The 19,076-nt window shown below is 42.7% G+C and overlaps 1 protein-coding gene across 1 annotated transcript in view; it reads left to right on the plus strand.

The window, feature by feature from the left end:
• LOC119857879 (N-acetylated-alpha-linked acidic dipeptidase 2-like) overlaps positions 1–17,785 on the plus strand; it is a 48,528-nt gene extending 30,743 nt beyond the window's left edge. Inside the window, exons 14-19 of the mRNA XM_038407391.2 lie at positions 2,445–2,536; positions 3,806–3,896; positions 6,266–6,530; positions 12,537–12,618; positions 13,985–14,077; positions 15,554–17,785. Of these exons, the coding sequence (XP_038263319.2) occupies positions 2,445–2,536; positions 3,806–3,896; positions 6,266–6,530; positions 12,537–12,618; positions 13,985–14,077; positions 15,554–15,743 (813 nt within the window). The 3' untranslated portion in view covers positions 15,744–17,785. The remainder of the gene's footprint in view (positions 1–2,444; positions 2,537–3,805; positions 3,897–6,265; positions 6,531–12,536; positions 12,619–13,984; positions 14,078–15,553) is intronic.
• The last annotated feature ends 1,291 nt before the right edge of the window (positions 17,786–19,076 follow it).

Genomic DNA, 19,076 nt, shown 5'->3' on the forward strand with positions numbered 1-19,076 from the left:
TTTTTATGAACAGGTTGGACAAAGACCTATCGGGGATGGGCTAGGTTTACTTGGCCCTGCATCAGCTCAGGGGGCTGGATTTGCTGATTTCTTGAGGTCCCTTCCAGCCCTACATTTTTATGATTCTATGAAATTCAGAGAAAAAGCACAGAAAACCGACCTCCTAGTTATCCTTAGAAATTAAGGATTGCAAAAAGCTGCTCAATTTATACTTTTTTTTAAATACCAATCTTTTATTTTTGTTATCTTAATTTATTTAAAATGGTGACCTCGTTTATTTCAATGACAGACTAAGGAATCTTCTGTCCTTTCGATAATAGTGCATGTTGCTCCCTTTGAGCTATAATGGAGCAACTTCAGTAGTGATGGGAAAATTGACTCAATGGAAGCTTTCCACAAAAGTATAGACCATTGGGATGCATAGGATTAGGTTCATTAGTGTTGAAATGCTAATTAAAATGTCATTGCTTTGAGGAAATAATTGAGAAGCAAGAAAATGTACCACAAGGCACTGATTCAATGAGTCCTTGCCTGGATTGAAATACTATCCTATGCAGGGGGACAGCACAAAACCTTTGCACCTCTGCAGTCTCCACTAATCCTTCAAAACAAGGGTTGAAGTGGAACCTATGTCTGGTGCTGGCCCTCTGTGTACAGTTGAATTTCCCTCCCTCCTTCCCCCCCGAGCCCCAAGCACAGCAGGGTATGCTAGGTTGTTGCACTTCAGTGCAGCTGTGAGTGGAGGCTATGGGTAAAAGCAAGGTGATGCACTCGGCATAATCCTTTACGCTGGGCTGAAATCAGTCTTAAGGCCCCTTTACCCCGTCTCCCTTACACCCAAGAGAGCAAGTTATAAGGAGGAGTATGGTGCATGAGGTAGAGATTTCTGAGGAGGGATGGGCTTAAGCATGATCCTCAGCATTAAGATCCTTAGCTACTCACTCCTCTCTCTTTGGCCTTACTACAAGGCAGGAATCATTTAATAGCCGCATGGCAACACTTGCATTAATACAGGATTGGGTTCCCTTGTCCTGTTCATCACTTTTTATCCTGTGTTTATATCTGCCAAACTCGGCATCTGCACTATGTAAGATCAACCCTGAAGGTATGGGAGTGCCTAGGATTGGATTTAAGACACTGCAAACATTAGGTTATATTAAACTATTCCTGTGCTATGGAAAAGACGAAAAAATGTTTTTTACGTTACCGGGTAATGGTTTGGCCAATAATGTCAGGATAAAGTCTGTACTGGAGCATAGAGCACGTCACTGTAGAGTTCAGCTTGCTCCTGCTGAGGTCTCATTTTGAGTTTAGCCCCCAAACCTGACCAAAGTGCTTGGGTAATGATAGCAGCCAGGCAGTTATTTCACAAGCTTGTTTTTCTGCTAGCTGCAGGCATAATCTCAGAGGTCAGAACCCTAAAGATTTTCAGTTTGGAGGGTATATCTTTATAGCTATAGCTATTCAATGCAGAAAGTGACCCCCTCCAGTATTCTGAAACGGTTCACTCCCAGCTTTGTAGTTCTTGTGTTTGTGAAATCTCTAGCTTTCCAGGGAAATGAGTTCAGGCTGCTTTTGCAAGCTTTGCTTGTCAAATCACTTTGGTTTTGGATAGGTATTGAAATGGACAAGATTATCTTCAGTCCTCGCTCTTGAAGGTCTGGTGGTTGGGGACCTGGGTTCAATTCACAGCTCTGCCACACATACTCTGTTTGACCTTGGGCAAGTCATCAAATAAAATCTCTCAATTCCCCCTCTGTATAATGGGGATAACAACGCAGACTTTGCCAGTCTTGTATATTTAGATTCCAGATACTTTGAGGTAGGGACTGTCTCTTACTATGCACAATGGAGCCCTGATCTCAGTCAAGACTTCAAGGCACTTCCCTTATATAAATTATTATTATGGTCCAGATCCTGCCTTCCAGTGCATCTGCTTTTCATTCCTCCCGTAGCATAAAGCACCCGTAATGCAGGCTCAACCTGTATGGGGAGAATATTGCCCCTGGCTAGGGAGAACCTTGAGTGGGCTAGGGCTGTTGTCTCCCAGCTCCTAGCAGAGAGAGCATTCCCAAGGGGAAAGGAGTATGGTTGGGGCATCCCAAGCTGCCACTCAGAGCATCGCTAAAGGCCATAATCCAATGGGCATAAGTCAGAGCAAACCTCAGCACTGCTCTAATTTACACCAGTGACTAGACTGTGCTCTGGCCAGCCCCAGCATATGTCTGGTGTCAAGAAGCCCTGCTCCTTCAAGTTGTTCCAAGTGCGGGAGGTACTCAGCTCAGGATCAGGACCCATAGATTGTAAATGACATGCATAAAGCCACATATTTGTTAACATTTGAGATCAAGAATAATGCAGATTAACAGTATGCATCTCCTTTTGATAAAGTTCAACTGGAAGTGGAAACACTTTCATTACGAGCATGTGCTTTGCCTCCCCAGATTGCAAGCCCTGATGAAGGTTACGAAGGCAAGTCTCTCTATGAGAGCTGGCTTGAAAAGGACCCCTCAACAGAAAGTAAAAGTCATCCTAGGCAAGTTCATGAAACTGTATGGTTTTTTTTCCCCTTCCCTCAAGTCAATGTTTCAAATGCATCACTCTATGTTGTTTTTAAAAGCATCATTGCCATTGATAGTGATCATACAAAAGTGCCTGGTAGCAGGTGAGTAGCTAGCAGTATCGATGACTTTAGGAAATGTTTTTACAAACCCACATTGGCGGTACCTGTGCCAATTGGTAAACAAAAGTTTAAATGTCCTGTTAATAACACTTTGGAAAACAATCTAGTGCTGTATTCTTGTTAGGATAAACAAATGTTTTGTTAAAAGAAACCACAGTAGTTAAGAAGGAGGGTTGTTCTTTCTTTTTTGATGCAGTTGACTATAAAAGGCCATGACCTACTATATATATACAAATGTGTACTTAAATGCCTTTAAATATGCAAGGTGATCTACAGTAAATGTTGCTATCTAAATTAAAACATCCCTGTGGAAACTATACAGTTGTTTACATGCTCCTGCCTGCCAAGGCTAAATCCTTACTCACAAGATGGGACTAATCATGTCAGTAAGGTAAATGGAATTTAGCCCCTAATGTTACTTGATTCAAGTGTCCCAAGTCTGTTGCCCCAATCCTGTAGCCTCTACTCACATGAATTCAGTAAGGTTTCTCACCTAAGTAAGCGCTAGGATCAGACTTCCTGAGCAGATCCTCGGCTGATACATATAGTTTTATTGGCTTCAATGGAGCTACAACCATTTGAGGAGCTGGCCTTTATTAGATTTAATTTCATAGAAGCATGTACATATACAAATAAACAAATCCAATCCAGAATGCCATGCTTTTCCCCTCCTCCATATACTTGTGTGTGTTGTTCTCATTTTCCTTTCCTCTGTGTTGCCGCATCTGCCCAGCAGATGGCATTATCCACTTGAAATTAATACCAGCAACAGCCTCTTCTGCAATGGAAACTATTTTCAAGGCTTTGATTATACAGTCGTCTGCCATCTATAAACACATCTTTATATAGTCTCCCAATTGATTTCAGTCAACAGTAGATTATTAATGTTTGAGATCACCAAGGTGCCCCAGGTGCCATTCTACAGCACTCTCACATCAGGCTCCATGTGTATCCTTTTCAATGCATTCTTCATCTTAATAGTCTTACCACACCATTATGACCTTGCTTGTCAGAAGCCTTGTCCACAATGCTTTGGAAACTCTGCTAGCAACACCTTGCATAATCATTCATACTAGGTCTAATGGTAGCCTCATTTTGAAACCTTTTCTTTCCTGCATGTAGAATAAACAAACTGGGATCAGGCAGTGATTTTGAAGCTTATTTTCAGCGGCTGGGAATCACATCAGGCAGAGCCCGTTATACAAAGAACAGGGTAAGGCATCCAGATTTCCTAAAAACAACTGATACCAAGGTTTGGCTTTATTTTGAGAACAGTTACTCTACAGTTGGGATATTCAACAATATTTTTTGTTTAAAAAACCGTTTCATAGTGTAGGTCCAGTTTGGCCAACCTGTGGCTCCGGAGCCACAAATGGCTCTTCAGAAGTTAATATGCGGCTCCTTGTATAGGCACTGACTCCAGGGCTGCAGCTACAGGTGCCAACTTTCCAGTGTGCTGGGGGGTGCTCACTGCTCAACCCCTGGCTCTGCCACAGGCCCTGCCCCACTCCACCCCTTCCCGCCCCCTCGCTCCTCTGCACTCTCCCCCAGAGCCTCCTGCATGCCACAAAACAGCTGATTGGGAGGTGTGGAGAGGGAGGGGCAGGTGCTGAGCGGTGGGGCTGTCGGGGTGGAAGGCACTGGGAGCGGGGGGGAGGGGGTGGGAGCTGATGGGGGGGCTGTTGACGTATTTCTGTGGCTCTTTGGCAATGTACATTGGTAAATTCTGGCTCCTTCTCAGGCTCAGGCTGGCCACCCCTGGTGTAGGTCCTCTGTGTGCACAGAAATGCAATTTTTGAATTTGTGAAGAAACAAACTCTGGAAGGACAATTCACCCATGATGGTGATCTGTGCATTCTAACCCCTCTATTTACACAAAGAGGGCCCTCGATGAAGAAGGTTAGATCAAGTAGCTTCTGGTCGCAGCTGTCATATCACATTGTCCCCTTACATGTAGTATTTTCTTTCATTCTGTTGACACATTGTCTCATAAATGAAAAACCACACTTGTAACCCACTGCAGTAAAGGATTGTTCCATTTTTCTTTTAGACTACAGTTTTATGTTTAAACCAGTTTACAAGTGTTTCATTAGAATCATAGAATATCAGGGTTGGAAGGGACCTCAGGAGGTCATCTAGTCTAACCCCCTGCTCAAAGAGGGGCCAATCCCCAATATTTGCCCCGATCCTTAAATGGCCCCCTAAAGGATTGAACTCACAACCCTAGGTTTAGCAGGCTGATGCTCAAACCACTGAGCTATCCCTCCCCTCCAGACTCAGGGACAACTGGAACTTAAGACTGAGGCCATGTCTAAAAGTTTTGTCATTTTACCCATATGGGCATACTGAAAGCTGCTACTCTCTCTTGCTCTCCCCTCCAGGTATAGGCACAATTACACTAACATAAAAGGGTTTATATCTGTATAGCTTATCCTGATTCAATAAAGCAAAATGATCCAAACAGATACTGGTATGTAGTAGCATAACTGCATCAGCAAAATATCACACTCCTTACAGACATAGTTAAGTCAGTAAAAATATTTAAGTATAGGCCAGGCTGAAGACATTTAGTAAAACTGAACCTTTTTGGAGGAAAAAAATCAAGCTGAGATGCAGAAGATATATATCTAACAATCCTAATTAAGTTCTTTTAAAGATTCTAGGATCATTATTTGTCAGGCTCCATATGATTGCATGATGCTTTACAGAACACAGAAGACTCGGGGCCTGATTCTTTAACAGTCAGTATCCATAGCCATTTTAAAATGTGTAAGATAGGTATGAAGTACTTCCAAATCAGAGCTGTAGGGTTTTTTTTAATACCCACTTAGCACAAGTATAAGTGGTTACGCAGGATGGAGTGGACAATCAGGCCTTAGCTCTCTGCCCTGAGGAGCTAACCTATGGTTTTGAAATATTCTGTTAGTTCAAGAGCAGTTGGGAAGAGACACTGTCCATAAAGAGATCAATGTTAGAAAGAGGTCAGCATTGGAGGCTGTTTTTTCAGGGGGGAGGAAGCATGCATTTCAAGGAGGAAGGCAACTTGGCACATAAGAAATGGAAGGTAATTCTAACGATAGAAGGCTGGATGAAAGAAAGCACACAGTGGAGTGTACAAGGACAGAAGACAAGAATAGAGAATGGAAAGATTATAGTCTGATGCAAGATGAGGAGGAGGAAATGAGAGAACAGATGTAGGTGATGACTGAATTGCACAAGATCCAATGGGACTACTGTTTTGAACTTGTGCTACTCAACCAGATTGTTTTGCCTTTTTTTTTTTTTTTGCAATGAGTCAGTGGGTATTAGAGCTCAGGATGGGGCCAGAAAGAGGCCACCATAGACGGAAAGTAAGGATTGCTACACACTTTTGTTCTGCCATAGTACCCCATGAATTTGGATTGATTTTTGCCTCATAGGAGCCTCAGACAGACAGCAGTAAGGACAGTCATTCATCTGTGTCTGGAAAAGAGCTATCATGATATGGAAGTTGTGGTGATCTATTGCTGGCCATTTCTGACCAATTTCATCCCAAAAATTGGCTTTGTTAGAACATCTGAGACGTTGTTTATTCTCTTTCAGAGAGCAGACAAGTTCAGCAGTTACCCAGTTTACCACACTGTCTATGAGACCTTTGAGTTAGTAGAACAATTTTATGATCCCACATTCACAAAACAGCTTACCGTTGCCCAGTTACGAGGAGGACTGGTGTATGAACTGGCAGACTCCCAGGTCATTCCTTTCAACTGCCAAGATTATGGAGAAGCCTTAAGAAAATACACAAATAGAATCTATAATTTGGCCAAGAAGCATGAAGAACAGGTAGAGATTTATGGAGTGTCATTTGGTGAGTAATGACCATGCAAACATTAAACATTTATTTGTCCTGAGTGCATCAATTAGAAGTACACAAAGGGAAGAAATATGGTTGTTGTATCTATGAAACTGGACTTTGAGTTTCAGTATGCCTTGTAGTGGAATAAAACAAATCATTTTAAGATCTCCCTAAGAAGTTTCTCAATATAATAAAGGTTTAAAAAGTTACTGTCAAAATGTCTCTTATAACACTGTATATTACCTCATTCTTTACTTAGGGCACACTCTCTAGAGGTTGGGATGCTAGCCTAGAGCTTGAAACATGGGTTCAAATCCCTACTCTGTTGTGTTTGAACGTGGAAAGTCACTTAGGGTCAGATTTTTTAAAGGTATTTTGGTGCGTAACTTCTACTGAAATCAATGGAATTTAAACATCTAAATACCTCTGAGGATCTGTGCTAAGTTGCCTAAATACCTTTAAAAATCTGGGCATTGGCCTCTCTGTCCATCAGTAAAATGGGGAAATAGTACTTCCTATCTCATGAGGATAAATACGTGATGCTCAGCTACTATGGTAATACCTTAGGTTAAAAAAATTAAAGCACAAGCTTGGGCAGGAGTTCTCTGGAGGATTAGAGAAGAAGGAATCCTCCTCACAGGCCACAAAGCACCAGTGTCCTTGTACTCTGTCACTACTGGTCTATGCCTTTGAGACCCTATGTGTCCAAAGATGAGGGGCAGGACCTGGGTCTTAGCTAGTGAATGAGTGCATATGGAAATATCTTCAGGTAGCTAAAAAATGGAGCCAGTTTGCGTATTGAAATGTTTATTTCAAAAGTTAATCTAAAACATTTATTATAAAAAATAAAGTTTCTAAAATATGTTGTAAAAGGCACTTTCCTCAATTTGAATTCCTGTTTGAACTAGAGCATGTCTATTAGAAAAACATCCAGTCTTGATTTACAAGTTTCCAGTGATGGAAAATCCACCACAGCTCTGTTCCAATGGTTAATTACTCTCATTGTTTAAAATGTGTGCCTTCTTTTGAGTGTAAACCTGTCCAGCTTTAGCTTCCAGTCATTGCATCTTGTTTTATTTTTGTTTGCAAGACTGAAGAGCCTTATACTACCAAATTTCTGTTCCCAATGTAGACACTTACAGATCAAGTCACGCCGTACCCTTCTTTTTGATAAACTAAACAGATGGAGTTCTTTGAGTCTGTTACTGTGAGGCAGGTTTTCCAGTCCTTTAATCATTCTTGTTATTCTTCTATGAACCTGCAGCAAAAAAATTTGTGATCAGCTTTAGCAATCTACTGAAGGTTATTTATTGTTCCTTTTGTTTTACTTGATCATACTAGAGTATCTAACAGTCCTAATTTATAGATAGTTTTCACAATATTATGCAATAAAATTCATCCACAATTTTGACCGTGGTTGCTGAAGGGGCCACACCTTGATTGCTCAATCAGGGCAAACTGCAAAGAACAGGGGAGACGATCCCCAAAGCTGGTGGTTTATTTTCACCAAACCAGTAACCAAACAGCTTCTGTAATATCTTACTCATTATCAAGAAGCCAAAATACAGTTCCCTTTAAGCAATCCACCCTTTGGCTCCCATCCAGACAGCTAAGTCTAATATAGCAAGGGTTATTAAGACCTTATACACCATATATAAAGTTCTACCAATCCCAGAAGGTCAATGAATATTTCAGATCTTACCTAAATACATGCTTACAGCCAGTTCTTATTAACTATACATCTAAGATTTATTAATAAAAAGAAAAGAAAGAGAGTTGCTACGGTTAAAGATCATTATACATACAAATATGAATAAAGTTCTCAAGTCAGTTTCATGGCAGAGATGGTGAGGCTGCTGATTTGTAAAAATCCTTCTGGAGTCAATTTAAAAGGCAGTCCATGTGCAGTGTTTGTTCAAATTCTTCCACTAGAATTTGCAGAGTTAGTTCAGTGTAGACCTGGAGACCTCAGTCTTGCAGGCTTAGACGTTCCCTGTCCAAGTTTAAGCAGATCTGAGATAGCAAGGATCAGGCCCCACACTTTCTTTATAGTAGGGATCGGTAACCTTTGGCATGCAACCCGTAAGGAAAATCCGCTGGCGGGCTGGGATGGTTTGTTTACCTGCAGCCTCCACAGGTTCAGTCGATCACAGGTCCCACTGGCCACATTTCGACATTCCAGGCCAATGGGGGCTGCGGGAAGTGGCAACCAGCACATTCCTCAACCCACGCTGCTTCCCGCAGCCCCCAGTGGCCTGGAAGGTGAACTGCAGCCAATGGGAGCTGTGATCGGCCAAACCTGCAGATGTTGCAGGTAAACAAACTGTCCCGGCCCGCCAGCAGATTTCTCTGACGGGCTGTGTGCCAAAGGTTGCCGATCCCTGCTTTATAGCTTGAAGCCAGTTGTGGTCACAACATGCCTTCCTTGGCTGAACAATAAGTAATGCATACTGTTGCTTTGAAGCTAATCTCTGTTTACTAGGCATATACCCATAACTAGTTACATTCATTAGCATGAGGCAATTAATCATTCAAAAAGTTCACAAGTAGTTTACTATGTGGAATTTACAAGTTTCAAAGAGAAATGAGGACAATAATATTATTACACTACAAGTCCCATCTAAAAGATAATATTCCCTTTTGATCTCTGAATCAATAGACTACATTAGTGATATCATTAGAGACAGGAACAAAATTTTAGCTAATTAGATCACGTTGTTAAACTTCTAACAAGATATCGATAAACAAAGACAAATATGATAGTAGAATCTCAGAGTTATGAACACCAGTGTTATGAACTGACTGATCAACCACAGACCTCATTTGGAACCAGAAGTATGCAATCAGGCATCAGCAGAGACCAAAAAAAAAAAAGAGTAAATACAGTACAGTACTGCATTACTGCATTAAATGTAAACTACTAAAAATAAAGGGAAAATTTAAAAAAAGATTTACAAGTTAAAGAAACTGCTTCAGTGTTTGTTTCATTTAAATTAAGATTATTAAAAGCAGAATTTTTCTTCTGCATAGTAAAATTTCAAAGTGTATTAAGTCAAAGCTGTAAACTTTTGAAAGAACAACCATAACATTTTGTTCAGAGTTACAAACAACCTCCATTCTTGAGGTGTTTGTAACTCTGAGGTTCTAGTGTAGTATCTCTTCTTGATTCTCTAACAATACAAGCCTACACATCAAGGGTCTATCTATCTCGGATGATGCATTTACATGACTTTGCTAGCCGTTGTCATAGCATTGTGATGTTGCCAATGCCAAACATTCAAAGATCATAACTCAGGCCCAGTGAACTCATGGGATCGGCTTAAAATCATTCTTTAAAATAAATTAAGCTTATTTGCCTTTTGGGTTCAGGTTTTCAAGTTTTTCTCTGCAACAATGAGGGCTAGAAACTTTTTGTTTTTAATACAAATTTCTCTCCTAATCACATAATTCCAGAAAGTGGAGCTTAAAGAAACACAAATATTGTAAATATTGTGATTTTAAACAAAGAAGGAGAGTGAGCAACACTGGCATTGTTTGTGTTAAGTACACTTGTATGTTTTCAGGAGACCTTTTCCCTGGTCAGCCCTCTCCTTCTGCTTGTGAAACATGAGCTGTTGCTAAACCGTGGCTATAATATCAACAATGACTAAAAGCTGTCCTTGCACGTACACACAACGCTGTCCTTGCACGTACACGATGAGCTGCCAAAATCTTAACAACGGGTTCCCTCCTCACCCCATGAGGCGGTCGTTGCCCACCCCCACCCCACGACTCCTGCTCCATCCAACACCCCGCATTTCTTGATGCCCCCCCAGGACCCCTGCCCCATCCACCCCCTCCCCTGTCCTGACTGCCCCCAAAACTAGGCAGGAGGGTCTCGTGGGCGACCATTGTGGGTGCCCACCCCACCCCTAAGAGCCAGAGGGACCTGCCGGGGGGTGAGATGGGGAGTCCCAGTGGTGCTTACCTGGGGCAGCTCCCAGGAAGCATCTGGCAGGTCCCTCTAGCTCCTAGGGGCGGGGGAGCGTAGCTGGGGGGGGGGAGCAAGGGGAGCAGCCGCTCCCGCACTGAACACATCAAAAGCATCTTAGGCGCCGACTCTGTGGGTGCTCCGGGGCTGGAGCACCCACAGGGAAAATTTGGTGGGTGCAGAGCACACACCAGCAGCTCCCTGCCCCGCACCCAGCCCCAGCTCACCTCATCTCCACTCCACCTCCTCCCCTGAACGCGCCTCCCCACTCTGCTTCTCCGCACCCGGCTTCCCACAAATCAGCTGTTCGGCGGGAAGCTGGGGAGGGCTGAGAAACAGGCGGTGGCTTCCCACTCAGGCCGAGGGTGGTAGAGGTGAGCTGGGGCGGGGAGCGGTTCCCCTGCTCACCCCCCCCGGCTTACCTGCTGCGGCGCTGGCAGCCCTCCTTGCGCCCCCCCCCCGCCCCAGCTCACGTCCGCCTCCCTGGGCCTGAGCGGGAAGCTGCCACCTGCTTCTCAGCCCGCCCCGGCTTCCTGCGCGAACAGCTGATTCGGGAAGCCTGGGGTGGGGGGTGGAGAAGCAGAGCGGGGCGGCGCATTCAGGGGAGGAGGCGGAGGTGAGGTGAGGTGAGCTGGGGCGGTGGGGTGGGGCGGGGAGCTGCCGGTGGGTGCTCTGCACGCACCAAATTTTCCCTTTGGGTGCTCCGGAACTGGAGCACCCATGGGGTCGGTGCCTAAGGCGCCACTTTTGGCAGGTTAAATTTAGAAGCCCTTTTAGAACCGGTTGTCCCTCATGGAACAACCAGTTCTAAACGGGCTTCTAAATTTAACCAGCTCCAGCTCACCACTGCACACAACTCCCATTCAGTGCACAGAGGCAGCCAAGCACAGAAACTTGACCTTAGGGGAGTAATTCAACTCTCTTGATATAAACAATCAGAGAGGAGATGGCTTTATAGGGATGAAGCTACTTTAGCCAAGGTTTTCTGAAACTCATGGTTAAATTTGAAATACTCTGACGCTTCCCTTTTGCCTATAGAACTTGTATTTTTGGCAAGGTTCTAAGGTTTCCCTTTTTTTGCAACTTAGCCCCTGTTGCTCAATGAACCAGAACCAATTACATTTTTTTTTGGCAGCGGAAAGGGAGGTAGGAAAATTAGCTGTAGAAATGAAATAGACACCATTATAGAAGTCCTGTCCACCCTGGCTGCAGTGGAACCAGTACAGCTCTGTGGCTGCGTAGGGAGAGCCTGCCCCAAGGGCTGTGGCTGCCCTGTATACCACAGAGCTCAGTTCCATGGGGAATTTTGCCAGTAGCTGCTAAGAGGGCTTGGGTGTGTTGCCAGGGAAAGAGTGGGGATGAGCTTGGGGGGGGGGTGTATTCTGCAACTACAATGATCTAATGGGCCTGCGATCCCACATAATGGGAGACAATCCAGGTATTGAGTAGCAGCTGTAGAATGGCCCTATCATCATCCTTGCTTTGGCCGGGAGGATTCCTCCCCCCTGGGATCTTGCTACACCAAGTCTGTCTTGGTATGGCTGGGGAAAGGGTTCACATAAAACAAGCAAAGGGTGGGGTGGAAATCTAAGGTGAAAACAGTGCAATCCTTGCACAGGCAGGCAGAAGTGCTGGAAATGTTGATACATCTCAAGCTTCTTCATGTAAAGTCTGCAGTAAAATTAAAATTGCAGATCCAGGGTTTTCCTCCTCCCCATGCACCCCAATCTCAGAACTTTCTCTTTCCCAGAGGTTCCTCAAGAATCGTTCTCAGCATATTTAAATGAAATATTATTTTAATGCCTCGTTGTAGAAGTTTTATTAGACATTCTTCCTCTGTACTGCAGCCATGGTTAAAATAGGTTTTCCATGTTACGAGGGGGCACTGCAGCCCTTTAAAAGTCAAATCCAGAAGAAATGGGGAAGCCAAGGATTCCTTGTCAAGTCACTAAATAAAATAAATACATGGTTTTCCTCAATAAGTGAAATGTTTATTGTTCAAGGCTCTTTGTATGATGCTGAAGTAAAAAAGGACTTTCTATTTCTAGGTCCCCTTTTTTCAGCTGTGACGAATTTTACAGAAGCTGCTGCTGATTTTCACAGAAGACTTAAAGAGGTTGATGTGAATAAGTAAGTTAAAAAACCCAGTCTTCACAAATTCGCCTCCATGCTCCTCAACTTTGTTTGCTGTGGGCCAAGTCCTGCAATCCTGAATCAGGCCTTGGTCAGTGAAAACTCACTTTGAAATCAATAGGAGTTTTGCCTGAGTGAGGACTACAGGATTTGAACCCCAACACATTCTGTTTCTTGGGCGCACTCACCAGTGAACTGTATGAGCTTAGTGATAATTTTAGTGAATATCTTATATAATGTAATGAACATATTTTTCATGTAAAGCAGCAGCTATCAATGAAAAGCTAGTGTCTTCTTTCTTTGGTGGGTTCTTTCTGGTACTGTTTAGTAAAACACAGATTTCCATTGTTCTTAAAAGGGTGCCTCCCATTTTGTTGTTTATATAATGGGAAGTTTCCCCAGTCTAACATACAGATTTTATCCTTCAAGTTTGTGTGAAGAATAATCAGTCTGAAGCAGCATCTTCTGGAATCAACAGTCCTAGTTTGAAAGACAATGTGATCTAATGGAGCACATGACGACGAGCAGGAACTCTTGAATTCTAAAAAGAAAAGAAGTACTTGTGGCACCTTAGAGACTAACAAATTTATTTGAGCATAAGGTTTTGTGAGCTACAGCTCACTTCATCGGATGCATTTGGTGGAAAATACAGAGGGGAGATTGATATACACACACAGAGAACATGAAATATGTAGACTCCCTCTTGAATTCTAATCACAGTTTAGAGCCCATCTTCTTCTGTAGCACTGGGCAATGCATGTAACGCCTGTGTGTCACTTTCCTCATTTATATCATGATACTTGTCAGCCTAATCAGGTGCATAGGAATGAGTAACTAGCTAATATTTGTTTAGTGCTTTGTAAACTAGAACGGAGCTGGCAATGGTTTTCCTATCCCAGAAAAATTTTTGAGAGTTTGGAAATTTTTATTGTTCTGCATCAGAATGAAACTGAGACTTCTGAAGTTTTTCAATGAAAAGGCAATAGCGTGGTAGTTAGGGCATTCACCTGGACTGTGGAAGAACTGGGTTCAAGTCCCTGCTCTGCCTAACTTGGGGCAAGAACTTGACTCTAAGTCTCCTACATCCCAGGTGAATGCCCTAACCACAAGGCCATTGCCTATTCTGAGGTTTGGAAGTATCTCTCTGATTTTGACCAAAACTTCTCCTGAGAAACCGTTCTTCGTGAAAGTTTCATCAAAGCCAGTATGTTCTCAGGGAGCAGTTTTGGTTTCACCTAATCAGCTTTTCTGACTAAAAAACAATGTTGAAAAATTCCCAACCAGCTCTATTAGAAAACCATGTAATTCATACATTTTCATGCATTGTTGTTGTGTGAAATGCTTCTATCTTCGTCCCCCACAGTCCAATTGCTGTGCGAATCATGAATGATCAGCTGATGTTTGTGGAAAGAGCTTTCATCGATCCTCTTGGTTTACCAGGCAGGAAATTTTACAGGTAAGGCAACAGGTTATGCAGACTACTAAAAAGCACCGATTGCGAGGCATAGCCCTATGGCTCTTAGAGTGACCAGATGGCAAATGTGAAAAATTGGGACAGGCTGTCTATATAAGCAAAAGCACCAAATATCGGGACTGTCCCTATAAAATCGGGACATCTGGTCACTCTAATGGCTCTTGAACTTTTTCATATTGTGAACAGCTTCCTAAAATAGAGATCCTCTTGTGAACACCTCCCGCACCTTCGCTGTGGCAGCAAGAGTGCTTGGTTGCACGGAACAGTAACTAGGACAGTGCTAAAGAGATAGGATGAAAATAACTGTGCTGGTTACAGCAGTGTGAGGACATCCCCCTGCTGATTCCATCCCTCCTGATGGTGGAGCAGATTTGGGAGAAGGAAAGACGCCGAGGTTGTGCTCTACATCCTTTATTGAGCTTCTCCTGTTGGGCGTAGGACTGTATTTTTAGTAGTATTAAATGTCTCTGAATTTTGCTCTTAGATTTCAAAGCATTTCACAATCTTTAACACATTTATCTCACATTTAACACATTTATCCAGTGAGGTAGGGAAGGGCGGTTATTGCTCAATTTTTACAGCTGGGAAACTGAGACACAAAGAGGCTAAGTGACTTGTCCAAGGTCACACAGGACTCATGGTGAAGCAGGGATTGAACCCAGGTCTTCCCAACTCCTGTGCTAACCACTGGACCATCCTTCTTGTCAGCTAGTAAGGTTTGCTTATCTCCGCGGAGGATTTTCATTTGAGCGCAGTAATGCTATTCTGTCTTACAAGGAGGGTATGTTGTAAGATTTATAGTTATAAAGCTTTGGTGATAGAGCAGTTTCCCTCTTTGGTGTCAAGTATATGGCTATACCTCATTTTGCCCCAATGCCTCAATTTCATTGAAGTACCCAGTTATCTGAGAGAAGGGGTGCCAGTGATGTGGCCCTCTGGCCAAGTCAAAAATCCTCCAATCCCAGGGCACACAGAAATCCAAAGACAATCTTTAGCTCTTTGTAAGCTAAGTAGTGTTCAGGCCTCCTCAGATGGAACAGCCTTCCAGGAAACAACTGTTCACCCTCCCTCTACTAAATCCTTTCCCGTGCTTGCAAGGGTTTAAGCTCGAGCTGCTCAAATTTTTTTTTCCACATAGTGAGAGTCTTTGGACAGCTCAGGGTTTTGCATCATTCAAAGTGTACTGCAGACGCAGAAGAATTCAACTTTGGGCAAACATTTTTCATTTTCCCATTGGCCAAAAAATGAAATCAAAATTCACTGAAACTTCAAATGATATTAAATTCACTGAAAATTAAGTTTTTGTTTTTGTTTTTTTTAAAAAAACAGCTTAGTTCCAGCACAATTTTTTCTCTCTCTCTCAGGAATTCCCCCCCCCCCCACTGTGTCTCAGTAGCTCCCCTTGTTCTCCCTTGTATCCCTCCCTCCCGCCTAAGGCTTTTTTCTCTTTCCCCACAGACACATTGTTTTTGCTCCGAGCAGCCACAACAAGTACGCTGGAGAGTCATTCCCAGGGATCTACGATGCCATGTTTGATATTGAAAACAAAGCAGATCAGCGTAAAGCCTGGGAAGAAGTAAAGAGGCAGATCTCCATTGCAGCCTTCACTGTGCAGGCTGCAGCAGGGACGCTGAAGGACGTAGCATAGGAACAAGGCACCAGCAGGCTTGAACACATGGCTAACTCTTAAAAATGGCAGTGAATGTACTAAATTGATGCCATTTCCACTTTGTGCATAGTGTTTACTAGGGTTGCAATATAACCAGCCTTTTCCGTACAGAAGTCCCATGGGAGTCAGTGAGAGCTGTTGGCGTTATGGGACTAATGGTTAAGGAATCAGTGTTAGTTCTCTGAGACTGGCATAACTGCTGCGTTTAAAAAAAACAAAAAACTCTAGTAAGAAAAAAATTACTTTGCCTTTTTTTTTGGAAAAATGTCAGAATGCTTACATTTTCCAAAGGATCCACTAATTTTGGGGACCTCAGTTTTTGGGTTCCTGGCACTTCTGAAAATCAATCTCCTAAGCTACATCTGCACTAGAGAAACTAGAACCTGCCACTGGTGCAACTTTGTTAGTGGTAGCACGTGGAAGCCATAATGCAGACAGGACTCAGGGATTTAACACCATGTCTTAATGATGTTCTGAGCAGGATTAAACAACATGGTAAGAATGCCTGAACTCTGTCCGCACGAGAGCTTCCATCGCTGAGGCAGCTTGTGCATTGGGTCTGATCCACTATGGCCATGTCTATGACCTAATTTTCCTAGTGTGGACAATGATTTAGGGCATAGGAATTGCAGTACTGAATCAGACCCATGGTTCAGCTAGTCCAGTATCATGTCTCTGACAGTGGTCAGCACCACATGCTTCAGAAAAAGGTACAAGAAACTCACAGTCATCCCCTCATAGAGATTGATTTATACCCTGAATTATCAGGCTTTATCTCCCTACCCATAGTCTTTGATTGTGGGTGCTCACCATCTTTTATAATCACACCCACAATCCCAACTTACTTCAATGTTATTAGGTGTTCTCCTCCTCTGAAAACTCCAGCTCTAGGTGTCCCATGCTGCACACCCATAATCAGTGAACAGTTGACAACGTAGATCCAGATGCTTTTTATGCCATTTTTAATAATCAAATGAAGTACTAAAAAAATCTATTTCTATACAAAAGTTTTGAAAACCCTCAGGCTGAGATTTACAAAGGGGTTGGAGGGAGTTAGGCATCAAAATCCCTTTTTGAAATTTTCCTTTTGAAAATCCCAGACTTACGCAAAATCACTATCCAGGTGTTTTTTAAGAGGAAAAAGAGCCAGTAGAGAATCACCATCCCTCCTGTGATGAGCTATCTGCTCCCTGTGTAACATGCTATCACTTTCCTCTCATCAGCTGTTATTCTTCATGCCCTCTTTAATTGGGAAAGCTATTTTATACCATGCTCTCACCCACTAGCTGATGACAGAGATGGAAAATGTTTTCCCAGAATGCTATTAATTACTGTTCTGAGCAGAAAGGATGGAACGCTCAGCATTTCTCCTTCAACTTCTACAGGACTAAGCGACACACAATTTTTGTCTTCTAATGTTACCAGTAAAAACTTTAGTGTGAAACTTAGTTATTTTAAATTCCAGGGGTGAAGGAAGAAAGTAAAATGACCACACAAAAAGGGTAACGCTTTTCAGAAACTATACCCCAGATATAAAAAGAAAAAAATGGTGTAAGAGTGGGGATTTTCTTCAGTGACCTGGCCAATATTCCCTCTCATCCCCTGGGTGTGCAATATGGCAGCTTACTGCTACCTTCAGTTCCAGACGTGGCTGCATTTCTGTGGCTCTGGCTGCATATAAGGGTTATGAGGTATTTCAGGCTGTCCATATAAATGGATAGTATTAAATATAACTTACACTGCCCTCCACAACTCCATTTACACAGTGCCTATGTTTTGATTCATTTATTCAACCTGTCTGAAGCAATCTGTGGGTCATGTAGCTGAACAGCATCCAATCCTCAGCATTTAAAGCCTAGCATGGGACAATAAAGCAGTTTGACAAAATTAAATTTGGATGAAACTTGATGTTTGGTTTGCTAGATGTCTCTCAGAAAAATAACTTCAGGGAAACACTGCCAAATAGTTTAGCTCTGCCATTTAAAATGGCCAGTCAGGTTTTAATTCATTTTCACTGGAAACCAGGAGGAAAAAAAGCCTTACTATGAATGGGGTGGGTGGGGATGCTAAAAGGCAGGTTCAAATCCAACCCAGGTTGACAGCAATCAACCATTTAGTGGCTATTGTAGTGGCTTTTGTTCAGATCCTAGGGGACAGGTGTCAACATAAGAAAAAATTCTAGCAAAACTAACTTTTAATTGCCGTCTGTATTCTCAGCCCTACAAGAGAGGCCATAGCTTGACCCAGGTTAGAGACTGAGCTATCTTGAATGAATGTGTTCACACAAGGGTTTAATGCAGTTAAGAACATAAGAACAGCCATACTGGGTCAGATCTAAGGTCCATCTAGCCCAGTATCCTGTCTTCCAACAGTGGCCAATGCCAGGTGCCCCAGAGGGGATGAACAGAACAGATAATCATCAAGTGATCCATCCCCTGTTGCCCATTCCCAGCTTCTGCCAAACAGAGGCTAGAAACACCATCCCTGCCCATCCTGGCTAATAGCCATTGATGGACCTATCCTCCAAGAACTTTAGTTTTTTTTTTTAACCCTGTTATAGTCTTGGCCTTCACAACATCCTCTGGCAAGGAGTTCCACAGGTTGACTGTGCATTTTGTTTATTTTAAACCTGCCACTTATTAATTTCATTTGGTGACCCCTAGTTCTTGTGTTATGAGAAGGAGTAAACACTTCCTTATTTACTTCTTCACACCAGTCATTATTTTATAGACCTCTATCGTATCCCTCCTCAGTCGTCTCTTTTCCAAGCTGAAAAGTCCCAGTCTTATTAATCTCTCCTCATATAGCAGCCGTTCCATACCCCTAATCATTTTTGTTAACCTTTTCTGAACCTTTTCCAATTCCAATTTTTCTTTTTAGAGATGGGGCGACCACATCTGCACACAGTATTCAAGATGTGGATGTACCATGGATTTATATAGAGGCAATATGATATTTTCTCTTATTATCTATCCCTTTCTTAATGATTCCCAAGATTCTGTTCACTTTTTTGACTGATGCTGCACACTGGATGGATGTTTTCAGAGAACTCTCTCTTTCTTGAGTGGTAACAGCTAATTTAGACTCCTTCATTTTATATGTATAGTTAGGATGATTTTTTCCAATGTGCATTACTTTGCATTTATCAACATTGAATTTCATCTGCCATTTTGTTGCCCAGTCACCCAGTTTTGTGAGATCCTTTTGTCAGAGCATTTCATTATTGAACTCATTGGTTCTGGTACTTTTGCATCTTTTCAGCCTTATCAAAGTGACTTCTGTCTTCCACAGAGTAACAGCTAGTAAGTGGTA

The sequence above is a fragment of the Dermochelys coriacea genome, chromosome 1, assembly GCF_009764565.3.
Source record: "Dermochelys coriacea isolate rDerCor1 chromosome 1, rDerCor1.pri.v4, whole genome shotgun sequence".
In the NCBI taxonomy this organism is placed as follows: domain Eukaryota; kingdom Metazoa; phylum Chordata; order Testudines; family Dermochelyidae; genus Dermochelys; species Dermochelys coriacea.